The sequence below is a fragment of the Dasypus novemcinctus genome, chromosome 21 (assembly GCF_030445035.2).
Source record: "Dasypus novemcinctus isolate mDasNov1 chromosome 21, mDasNov1.1.hap2, whole genome shotgun sequence".
NCBI lineage: Eukaryota > Metazoa > Chordata > Mammalia > Cingulata > Dasypodidae > Dasypus > Dasypus novemcinctus.
Window position 1 is genome coordinate 31,880,905 of NC_080693.1, and position 12,550 is coordinate 31,893,454.

General features: G+C 42.6%; 1 protein-coding gene across 1 annotated transcript in view; it reads right to left on the reverse strand.

Annotated features, from left to right (window-relative positions):
- The window catches only part of RPA1 (replication protein A1), a 62,278-nt gene that overhangs the window by 40,377 nt on the left and 9,351 nt on the right, over positions 1-12,550 (reverse strand). The window contains exons 3-4 of the mRNA XM_058283084.2: positions 12,062-12,140; positions 11,305-11,413 (exon numbers count right to left, since the gene is read on the reverse strand). Coding sequence (XP_058139067.1) covers positions 11,305-11,413; positions 12,062-12,140 — 188 coding nt within the window. The remainder of the gene's footprint in view (positions 1-11,304; positions 11,414-12,061; positions 12,141-12,550) is intronic.

The following is a 12,550-nucleotide window of genomic DNA, read 5'->3' on the forward strand; positions in this document are numbered from 1 at the left end:
GGGTGGGAGAGCCCCACGCGCAAGGGGTGCGCCTCATAAGGAGAGCCGCCCAGCACTAAAGAAAGTGCAGCCTGCCCAGGAATGGTGCTGCCCACACGGAGAGCTGACACAAGATGACGCAACAAAAAGAGACACAGAGTCCCATGCCTCTAACAGAAGCGGACAAAGAAGACAACGCAGCAAAAAGACACAGAGAACAGACAAGGGGCGGGGGGGGGGGCAGCGGCAGGGAATAAATAAATCTTTAAAAAAAAAAGGTCTCCATCCCCTCCCACCATGCCCTAGATGATAGGAAAGTAAATAGAAAGCACCACTTAAGTACTCAGAGGTTATGCATGAGTAGGATAAAAAGAAACAACAGGGGAGCAGATGTGGCCCAAGTGGTTGAGTTCCCACCTCCCACATGGGATGTCCAAGTTTCTGTTCCTGGTGACTCCTGAAAACAAACAAACAACAAGCAAACAAGAGAAAAGACCAACTCAGGGAAGTTGATCTGGCTCAGTGGTTGAGTGCCTGCTTCCCACATTCGAGATCTCAGGTTCAATTCCCAGCCACCAGTGCCTCAAAAAAAAAAAAAAAATAAATAAATAAATCCATACCAAGATTGCAACATACAATAGCACATAAAAATTAAAGAAACATGGGAGACAAAAGAGAAAGAACTCAGTTCAAAAGAAATCAGGGGGGAGAGATGTGGCTCAAGCAGCGGAGTGCCCACCTCCCACATGGGAGGTCCCACATTCAGTTCCTGGTGCTTCCTGTAAAAACAATCAATCAGCAAAACAAACAAAAAGACCAACTCAGGGAACATGATGTGGCTCAGTGGTTGAGTGCCAGCTTTCTACATATGAGAGATCCTGGGTTTAATCACCTGCCCCAGTATCTCAAAACACACACACATACAAACAAAAAAACCATAAGCCAAGAAAGAGAATAGTATTCAAGAGTAGTTTGAAAAATAAATAAAACTATGAATTCAATAAAATAAAAGCCAAAAGATAAGTTAAGAGATTGAGAAGAAAAGGAGTCTGAAAGGCTAAGGGAAAAACCAAGAATAAAAGTAATGTCATTACATATTTAAAACTTAAATTACAAACATCAAAGAACAGAACAGAGAAATCTAAAAACTGAACTACTCTCATGTTGGAAAAGCTTCAGGTAATTCAATGCACTCACTAACAAGATTAAAGCAAGCTGAACACATACATGGAGGACAAGCTATCTACAACATATGACTGGTATTCCTAAAACATCAAACTCAATACATGAAACAGAAAGTTTTAAGAAATAACACAGAAAAAAATTCCTCAAAGAGAAGTAAGAATGAATCTGTGGACTGTTAGGACATACCATACACTAGAAGAAGAAGAAAAAACCAATGTGGAACAAATGAGATATAGCCTGGTTATGGCTTGAAATAAAAACAAAGAATTATTCAGGATAAACATAGAATAAGCAAAGCACTTACAAGGGAAGAAACTGAATCAGTTTGGCCTTAAGACTTATCCAGATCAACATTCAATGCCAGAAAACAAAATTCTGAGGGTAGAGCCATGTGACCCAAGAATATGATACCCAGTCAAACTGTCATCCTAATATAATGACAACAAGGTGATATTAGGGAATATGGCACTAATGAGGCATTCTAGAAAGAAAAAAAAAAAAAAAGCTCCTAAATGAAATCTAAACAAAAGCATCAAAATAAAGAACTCAGAAATAGGTTAAGGTAAAATGACTAATGGTGAACATTAATTTAAATACAGAATAAAACTAAAAGCTGTGGGAATTATGGCTATAGAATATAAATGTTATAAACCTTGAAAAGATAAAATCGTATCAGCAACAAAATTCAGGAGATGGAGAGGATGAATGCTACAGAAAATTTAAGAGTCCTAATCGGACTGACATAAAATTTTAAAAAACTAATTATTTTGTTATCTTTGTATTGTTTATAGTTTTTTTAATTGTAAACTTTTTATTTTGAAATACTTTCAAACTTATAGGACAATTATAAAAACAATACAAACCCCATAGAGAACTTCAGTGTACCCCTATTCCCCCCAATATCCCAATCCACCAATTTTAACCTTTTGCCAGACCTGCCGTATCCTAGCAATCTCTCCATCTGTCTTTCTACTTCTCAATCCATTTTCTGAACACTTAGAGTGTAGATCGTATATACCATGCTCCTTGAACACTTAACACTACCATGGACATTTCCTACCAATGATATGCACTTATGTAATTACCTTAAGAGCAGTTACTACAGTTATCAAGTTCAAGAAATTTAACACTGATATACAGCTTTCAGTCTACTTTTTTCATACGCCCCAACAATGTCCTTTCAAGCCTTCTTTCTTCTCTTGTTAGATCCCATCCAGGATCATGTATTGCCTTTAACTGTCATTGTCCCTTTAGTTGCTCTTTCTTTTTCTTTCATTTTTTTTTAAATTATGGGAACATATATACAATATATATACAACATAAACTTTCCCATCTCAATTACTACCAAGAATACCATTCAGTAGGATCAATCACATTCATTATGTAGCAGTACCCTCACTACCTCCCATTATTAAACTTTGCCATCTCTGCAAACAGAAACCTTACATCTATTCTGTATTAACTCCTCATTCCCCATTTCCCCACTGCTGGCAATCTGTACTCTTAAATTCTGCCTCTATGAGCTTGCATATTCTCTAACATTTTCAATGTAGTTACAATAGGGTTTAAACTTAACATCCTAAACCTGTAACAATCTTGTTTGCTTTGATACCAACTTAACTTCAGTAGTATACACCAACTATGTCCCTATAATCCTGTCTCCCCAGCTTTATGTTTTTGTCACAAATTACATGTTTATATATTATACATTTATACATTTGCCTCTTTGATCCTACAGGAAGTAAAAAAGTAGAGTTATAAACCAAAAGCCCAATAGTACTGGCATTTATATTTATCCCTGTCATTAACCTCACCAGAGATCCTTATTTCTTTACGCAGCTTCAACCTATTGTCTATTGTCTCTTCAACCTGCAGAACTCTTTAGCATCTCTTGTCTTGTAGGGTTGGTCTAGCAGCAAGGAACTCCTTTAGCTTGTTTTGCCAGCAATGTTTTATTTATTTATTTTGAGGTACTGAGGCCCAGGGATGGAACCTAGGACCTCATATGTGAGAAGCCAGTGCTCAACCACTGAGCCACATCAGCTTCCCTGAGTTGACTTTTTTTGTTTGTTTTGCTTGTTGTTTGTTTTTTCAAGAGGCACCTGGACCTCCCATGAGGGAGGTGGGTGCTCAACCACTTGAGCCACATCTGCTTCCCACTGGTAATGTTATTTTGGGGTTGTTTTTTTTAAAGATTTATTTTATTTACTCCCCCCAACCCTTGTTGTTTGCACTTCATGTCTGCTCTCTGTGTCCATTTGCTGTGGGCTCTCAGTGTCTGTTCATCTTCTCTTCAAGAGGAACCAGGAATCGAACCTGTGACCTTCCATGTGGGAGAGTGGTGCTCAATCACTTGAGCCACCCCTGCTTCCTGCTTTATTGTCTCTCATTGTCTTTCCTCTTTGTGTCTCCTTGTTATGGCATCTCATTGCATCGGCTCTCTGTGCCTGCCTGTAGCTCCAGCTTGCTGTCTTGCTTGTCTTCTCTAGGAGGCACTGGGAACCAAACCTGGGACCTCCCGTGTGGTAGGTGGGAGCTCAATTGCTTAAGCCACATCTGCTTCCTCTGGTAATGTTTTAATCTCAAGAAGGAAAAAAATAAGACACCTTTCCCAGTCTTTGTAGATAGACCTGAGTGAGTGCTCACCTTCCAGGCGCAGCCGTACAGTGAGTTTAGGGAATGGCTCCAGGCCAAAGCACAAGAGCTGCCCCGATCCTTTCTGCACTTGCCTCTTGTCTTGGGCTGCCTCTGTGGCATTTACCTGGATACAGATGTCCCTTCTTCTGTAGGCGTCTCCTCCTGGTCCCAGGCACCACACGAAATGTCCCACAGCCAGCCACCCCTTGCCCTGGGCAGCCATAGACTACACTCCCACAGCTTTCTCTAGGAGAGTTCGGCGAGCTGCCTTCTATGCACAGGGCAAGTTCTGGGACAAGGAGTCCTTCAGACTGCCACCAGACAGACTGCACCAGACACACAGGCTTCCAATATGTGCATGAGGGTTACTCTGCTCCCTCTGGAACCGGGACTAGGTATCTGCACTGACTGCGTGGGCAGGGTCTGCGCTGAGCCAGTGAGGGGATGGGGAAAGGGCCAGCCAGGGCACCATGAGACCGGCCACTTTTATCTGGTCATTTTCTTGATATGGAGCTTGCCCTGTTACTGCAGTCCTTTAACTGTTTTCTGGAAGTTTGAAGAAGATGTTTCTGCCAGTTCTTGTTGATTGCTCAAAGCTTCTTTTCAGTTTTTGCCTCATTTTAATCTTAATGGGATCTTAAAGAAAGTGCTCTCTTATCATAAAGAAACATTTATCTGACTAAATTTAGTTGTTCCTTTGGTTTATATGTGTTAAATAATTAAAAATTCAATTTTAAATAGAACATATGTATTTTTAAAAATTCTTTTAATTTTTTAAAAAAGTAATATAGCTACACAAAAGTTGCAAGAATAGTACAAAGAACTTCTATTTCCTGAACCATTTGAGAGTTGTTTCCAACATGAAGCTCCATACTTTCAGGATATTTTCCTATCTACCACAATACAACCATCCAAATTAGAAAATTAACATCGACACAGTACTTACATCTAAATCCACAGATCCCAATCCGCCTACCACATGGGAGGTTCGCGGTTCAAACCCCGGGCCTCCTTGACCTGTGTGGAGCTGGCCCATGTGCAGTGCTGATGCACGCAAGGAGTGCCGTGCCACGCAGGGGTGTCCCCGCATAGGGGAGCCCTACGCACAAGGAGTGCGCCCTGAAAGGAGAGTCGCCCAGTGTGAAAAAGTGCAGCCTGCCCAAAAATGGCACCACACACATGGAGAGCTGACACAAGATGATGCAACAAAAAGAAACACAGAGGGGAAACGGACTTTGGCCCAGTGGTTAGGGCGTCCGTCTACCACATGGGAGGCCCGCGGTTCAAGCCCCGGGCCTCCTTGACCCATGTGGGAGCTGGCCCATGCGCAGTGCTGATGCACGCAAGGAGTGCCGTGCCACACAGGGGTGTCCCCCGCGTAGGGGAGCCCCACGCGCAAGGAGTGCACCCATAAGGAGAGCCGCCCAGCGCGAAGGAGGGAGCAGCCTGCCGAGGAATGGTGCCGCCCACACTTCCCATGCCGCTGACGACAACAGAAGCGGACAAAGAAACAAGACGCAGCAAAAAGACACAGAAAACAGACAACCGGGGAAGGGGAGGGGAATTAAATAAATAAAAATAAATCTTTAAAAAAAAAAAAGAAACACAGATTCCTGTGCAGCTGACAACAACAGAAGTGGACAAAAAAGAAGATGCAGCAAATAGACACAGAGAACAGACAACTGGGGTGGGGGAGGGGGGAAGAGAAATAAATAAATCTTAAAAAAAAAGTTTCATCACTCACTGATGTACTTTATAGCAAAAATTATGTTTAATTATCATTTCTGTTTAGACTCTTTCAATCTGGAACAGTTTCTTTCCTTGACTTTCATGCTTGAGACTTTTGAAGATCAGAGGCCACTTATTGTTACATGTCCCTCAATCTGCCTGAGTTTTCTTTTCTTTTTTTTTTTTTTAAGATTTATTTATTTATTTAATTTCCCCCCTCCCCTGGTTGTCTGTTCTCGGTGTCTATTTGCTGCGTCTTGTTTCTTTGTCCGCTTCTGTTGTCGTCAGCCGCATGGGAAGTGTGGGCGGCGCCATTCCTGGGCAGGCTGCTCTTTCTTTTCACGCTGGGCGGCTTTCCTCACGGGCGCACTCCTTGCGCGTGGGGCTCCCGCACGCGGGGGACACCCTTGCGTGGCACGGCACTCCTTGCGCGCATCAGCACTGCGCATGGCCAGCTCCACACGGGTCAAGGAGGCCCGGGGTTTGAACCGCGGACCTCCCATGTGGTAGACGGACGCCCTAACCACTGGGCCAAAGTCCGTTTCCCTGCCTGAGTTTTCTTATGGTTTGATAAAGGTTGCATTTTTTACAAGAATATCACAGAAGTTAGGCTGTATTCCTCTCCTTGCATCCTATCAGAAGATGCATGATTTCCACCTGTTCCATTACTGGTAATGTTAACGTTTATTTTAAGAGTAAGTAAGGTGCTATCTGGCAAGCCTCCCCACTATAATGTTACCTCTTTCCCTTTTACAATAGGTATTTTGTAAATAACTTGTTTCTCATCAAACTTTTGCCTTAAATGGAATCGTATGTATCCTTATAAAAGGGGGGCAGAGGTAGATATTTCACCACACCCAGAAGAGAAGACACTGTGATCACAGAGGCAGAAAACGGAATGATGGCAGCCGCAAGCCAGCAGCCGCCAGAAGCTGAAAGTGGCAAGGAATGGATTCACCCCAGAGCCTTCAAGGGAGGGGGCCCTACTGACACCTTGATTTTGGCCCAGTGAAAGCAATTTCAGACTTCGGGTCTCCGTAACTGTGAGAAAATAAATTTCTACAGTTTTGAGCTACCATGTTTGTGGAAATAATTACTGAAGCCACAGGATATCAATATAGTATCCATCAGGGAACAGATGTGGCTCAAGCTGTTGAGCATCTGCTTCCCACATGGAAGGTTCTGGGTTCAGTTCCTGGTACCTCCTAAAAAAAAAAAAAAAAAAAAAAAAAAACACACAAAAAAGCAAAACAAATGAAAAAACCAACTCAGGGGAGCTGATGCAGCTCAGTGGTTGAGTACCAGCTTCCCACATACAAGGTGCCATGTTCAATCCCTGGCTCCAGTACCTCAAAAAAACACACAAAAAACAAAAACAAAAACAAACAAACAAGAAATAGTATCCATTGATGTTTCTGCCTGAACTAATTATTACTATGAAGGTTGTTAAAGAGTGATTTTTTTTTTAAAGATTTTTTATTAATTTCTCTTCTCTTCTGCCCACCCCTCCGCCATTATCTGCTCTCTTGTGTCCACTCACTGTGTGTTCTTCTGTGTCCACTTGTATTATCAGTGGCAATGGGAATCTGTCTCTTTTTGTTGCATCATCTTGCTGTGTCAGCTCTTCATGTGTGCGGCGCCACTCCTGGGCAGGCTGCGCTTTTTCACTTGGGGCGGCTCTCCTTGCGGGGCGCACTCCTTGCATGTGGGGTTTCCCTATGCAGGGGGGCACGCCTGCATGGCATGGCACTCTTTGCCTGTGGCAGCACTGCGCAGGGACCAGCTCACCACACAGGCCAGGAAGCCCTGGGTTTGGACCCTGGACCTCTTATATGGTAGACAGGTACTCTATCAGTTGAGTCACATCTGCTTCCCAAGGGGGTGATTTTCTAATTCCATAATTCCTTCTACATTTATTAGATGGCACTCTGTTGTAAGGAAAAGCTATCTATTACCCCCATGTATTCATTTATTCCGGTATGGACTCAAAAATTCTTATTTTATTTAATAGTTCTGTTACTACCATTATTTATTTTGCTTTTTTAAAACTGTCCTAGATTTGGCCAGTGGAAGATTCTGCAAGCTGGTATTGCTATCCATTTGACATCCACCTCCCCCTACGTCATCACTCTTTGAGCACTTCCTTCCTTTGTGGAACAACATACTTAAGGTTCATCTAGTAACTAACAGCTTGTAATAAGCCATTCTCCAAGGAGCCCTGGTTCCTTTTAGTGGAAAAGAGCATTTAGAAATCAAGATCTGAGTACTGGGGCACATGACTTTTGGGGCATTGCTGCTCCAAAGCTCTCTCAATAGACAGAGCTAGGAATTATACATGCACAAAAAATACATGTACCGAGAGAGTCTACAACCACAAGCAAGAAAGTCCCATCCACTGGCTGTATGGGACTAAAGCCCCTCTCAATTACAGGTGGAAAGGGTATCACCATCCCAGAATCCTCAGGATTGGGGAAATGAACTACAGACTAGAGTGAACTTACTGGTGTTCTACTATAGACTTACTGTGATTCTAGCAATGGATGATTTTAATTATTGATGTGGAGGCAGCGGTCATTGGAGGTTCTGAGGTCAGGGAGAGCAAAAACAGATGTGACATGGGGGCATTTTCAGGACTTGGGAATTGTCCTGAATGACACTGCAACAACAGATACAGGGAAGTATATGTTGCTCAAAGGACAGAGTGTCCGCCTACCATATAGGAGATCAGAGTTTGAACCCAGGGCCTCCTGGCCCATGTGGTAAGCTGGCCCACGAGCAGTGCTACCACACGCAAAGGGTGCCATGCCACGCAGGGGTGTCCCCCACGTAGGGAAGCCCCATGTGCAAGGAGTACGCCCTGCAAGGAGAGCTGCCCTGTGCAAAAAGCACAGCCTGTCCAGGAGTGGAGTCATACACATAGAGAGCTAACGCAGCAAGATGACACAACAAAAAAAGAGACACAGATTCCTGTGCTGCCGGATGAGAATACAAGCAGATACAGAAGAACACACAGTGAATGGACACAAGAGAGCAGACAAGGGGGGGGGGGGAATAAATTAAAGAAAACAACAATACAGATACAGGCCATTATATATCTTGCCATAACCTACAGAATTGTGTGGGAGAGAGTGTACACTACAATGTAAACTATAATCCATGCTTAGTGGCAATGCTCCAAAATGTGTTCATCAATTGCAATGATTGTACCACACTAATGAAGGATGCTGGTAATGTGAGTAAATGTGAGCAGTGTGGGCAGCAGGGCATATGAGAATCCCCTATATTTTTTATGTAACACGTACGTAATCTAAATATCTTTTTAAGAAAAAAACAAAATCCAAAAAACATGTAAACACATATACAAACCAAATGCCATTTATTTTTACATCTAGCTCTAGATACCAAAAACCTTGAATTCACCCTGATACCTCCAATTCCAATTCAGCATCACAGATTTCTCCCTAGGGTGGCTCTCATCCTAAATATGTTTACTTATTAGACACACACCCCCATATGTGACCAATCTCCTGTTGTCACCACACACACATCCCATATATACCCTTCTTCCCATGCTCTGATTCCAATACCCAGCTCCAGGCCACCACAATCCCATTACTAACAAATACCCTCCTCTCCCCATATGGGTTCTAACACCTCAATACTGGACTGCCAGTCCCCACCGTCTCCTGAATTGAAATCCTCCTTATCTTGCTTGGACTCCCTCTTCCTTCCACTAAGTCTCCAATAACCTGCTGCTGGCTTATTTCCTCCAAGCCAGGTGCTCCTTAACTGTATATTGGCTGAACAAAGTACTTATTATAAAAGATTCAAAAATTTTAAAAGGGGGGGGAGACAATATTATCTAATTTATTTTTCCTTTTTTGATATAATAAGTACTTTCCTTTCTATTAAAAGACTCTGGGAGGAAGCGGCTGTGGCTCAATTAGTTGGGCTCCCATCTACTATATGGGAGGCCCTGGGTTCACGTCCTGGGGCCTCCTTGTGAAGGCAGGCTTGCCTGCATGCTGCGGAGAGCCATCCGGCCCGCAAGCACCAGAGAGTACTGACTCAGCAAGGTGACGCAACAAAAAAGGGAGACAAGCAAAAACACAGAAAAATTTGCAGCAAATGGACAGAGAGAGCAGACATCAAGCAAGCCACAAAGGGGGAGAGGAAATAAAATAAATACAGACACAGAAGATCACACAGTGAATGGACACAGAGAGCAGACAGCAAGAAAAAAAAAAAGCCACAAGGGGGGGATTAAAAAAAAAAGATACTCTGGGAGGAAATACTAGAAATAGTCTTTCTGCAGAGATTAAAAATAAGATTTAGGAACCGGATTTGGCCCAATGGATAGGGTCTGCCTACCATATGGGAGGTCTGCAGTTCACACTTCAGGCCTCCTTGACCCGTGTGGAGCTGGCCCATGTGCAGTGCTGATGCGCGCAAGGAGTGCCGTGCCATGCAGGGGTGTCCCCTGCGTAGGGGAGCCCCACGCGCAAGGAGTGTTCCCTATAAGGAGAGCCACCCAGCGCGAAACAAAGTGCAGCCTGCCCAAGAATGGGGCCGCACTCACAGAGAGCTGACACAACAAGATGACACAACAAAAAGAAACATAAGATTCCTGGTGCCGCTGATAAGTATAGAAGCAGTCACAGAAGAACACAGCAATTGGATACAGAGAGCAGACAACTGGGGGTGGGGGGAGAGAAATAAAGTAATATATCTTAAAAAAAAAAAATAAGATTTAAACATTTTGTTTTAATCTTACGCTCTGAAATTTCCAATTTGTTTCCATATTCCTCTCCCTTCAGTACTGTTTTAGCTAGTTTCCTAGCTACTACAACAAATACCATACAATGGGGTTGCTTAAACAATGGGAATTTATTGGCTTACAGTTTTGGGGCTAGAGAAGTTCAAAATCAAGCAGGTGATGGGAAGCGGACTTGGCCCAGTGGTTAGGGTGTCTGTCTACCACATGGGAGGTCCGCGGTTCAAACCCTGGGCCTCCTTGACCCGTGTGGAGCTGGCCCATGCACAGTGCTGATGCGCACAAGGAGTGCCATGCCATGCAGGGGTGTCCCCCACATAGGGGAGCCCTATGTGCAAGGAGTGTGCCCCGTAAGGAGAGCCGCCCAGTGCAAAAGAAAGTTCAGTGGACAAAGAAGAACATGTAGCAAATAGACACAGAGAACAGACAACTGGGGTGGGGGGGGGGAGGGGAGAGAAATAAATAAAATAAAATAAAATAATCAAAAAATCAAGCAGGTGATGCTTTCCCCCCCAAAGAAGTGGCATTCTGAGGCTGGCTGCTGGCAATCCTTGGTCCTTGGGCTTTTCTGTCAAATGCCAATGTACACGGCAGCGTCTTCTCTTTTCCCTTCAGCATCCTGTGATTTCCAGCTTCTGGCTGTACCCATGGCTTCTCTCTCTGTGGCCTTCCTATAAGGCCTCCAGTAAAATAGTATTAAGACTTACCCTGATTCAGTTGGGCCACACCTTAACTGTGATAATGTCATTAAAAGGTCCTATTTACAATGGGTTCCTACCCACATGAATAAATTAAGTTTAAGAACATGTTTTTTGGGGGTATATAACTCCAAGTCATCACATGTACTTGAGTTCAGAACTAAACAGCTGTAAATGCTAAGATGATAACCCATCACTGACTTTTTAACTCCTAATTGAATTTTGGCAACCAACCAACTTCTCTTTTCAAAAATGAGAGTCCCCATTCAATAACATAATAAAGCAGAAAAAACTACTACTTACCTTCCATCTTTCAGAGTGTTAACAATAAATCGGTTAATCTGGCAAATACAGTGGCTGGACAACTGCTCTTGCTCAACAAGGGGATTCAACTGTGTTGCCAACATGAAAGCTGCAAAGTACAGAGATTGCTTTAGCTTCCAAAACGTTTCAGTCATAAAAATCTGAAAACCAATCATACCTGATGTAACATCAAAATGTCTTAAGTATGCTCTTGAAATTAAAACTAGTCACATTCTGCATAATGAAAATCAGTCTAATTTGCTGTTCATTAAACACCTGCTGCTACTTTTAATGTTATGTATTCCTTGAAGTGCCCAGAATCATTTATTCATCATTCAAGTTTTATAACAAAGACTAAAAAAAGGTCTTTCATATTGTGAGTAGAAATAGCAAGCACATATTCTGCAAATTCTTTCCCTTCTCTTTTTAAAAGTTTCCAACACAGAAATAAAGCCCCCAAAAAGCAAAGTATAGGACAGCTAACCCATCACATTCACTAAATGTCAATATCATCCTAAGGGAAATGAATCAAAGAAAACAGAGTACCCATTAGAGAAAATTAATTAAGCCAAGTGGCAGCTTTCCACTAGATCTAGTCAACTGTTAGAGTGTTCTCTGCCAACTGCAATTCTGTCTGAATGAACTGCATAGCCAAGCAAATGTTGACTTCCGGAATACCCAAAATTATTGCAATTCAAAGGGTAGGTGTACTTTTATTATTTAAGTACAAATTCCGAGATATATACATCATACTCACAGGATACAGTATTCAATCCATCGCTCATAAGCAATCGATAACGGGGTGGACTGTTCCCTGTGGTAATGGGACGGATGTTCTAAGACAGAAAATGTGATTCATTAGCCAGCTTGTCTGCCCAGTCCCCAGGTATAAGTAAACCTAAGTGGCAAGAAAGTAGCTTTGCCATTAGTTTAACACAAACCAAACTGCTTGCCTGTCTAGATACCTGAATTCAAGCAAAAGGAAATTGGGTTTGATGATTCTTTCATCCAAGGTTTCTCTACTAACTAGGAATAAAATCAGCTGCCAATAGTCTTAACTTCTCTCTCCTCTCATTCAAATTTGATTGAAAATCAATTTTTAAAAAACATATAACAAAACACCTAACATATACAAGGTTATTGTATAGGATATGATGCTCAAAATACAAAATGAACAAAAATCCTTGCACTGAAGGAGCTTGCAATAGGGGTGGGGGTGAGGCAGAGACATGAGAGAAGCAAGTAC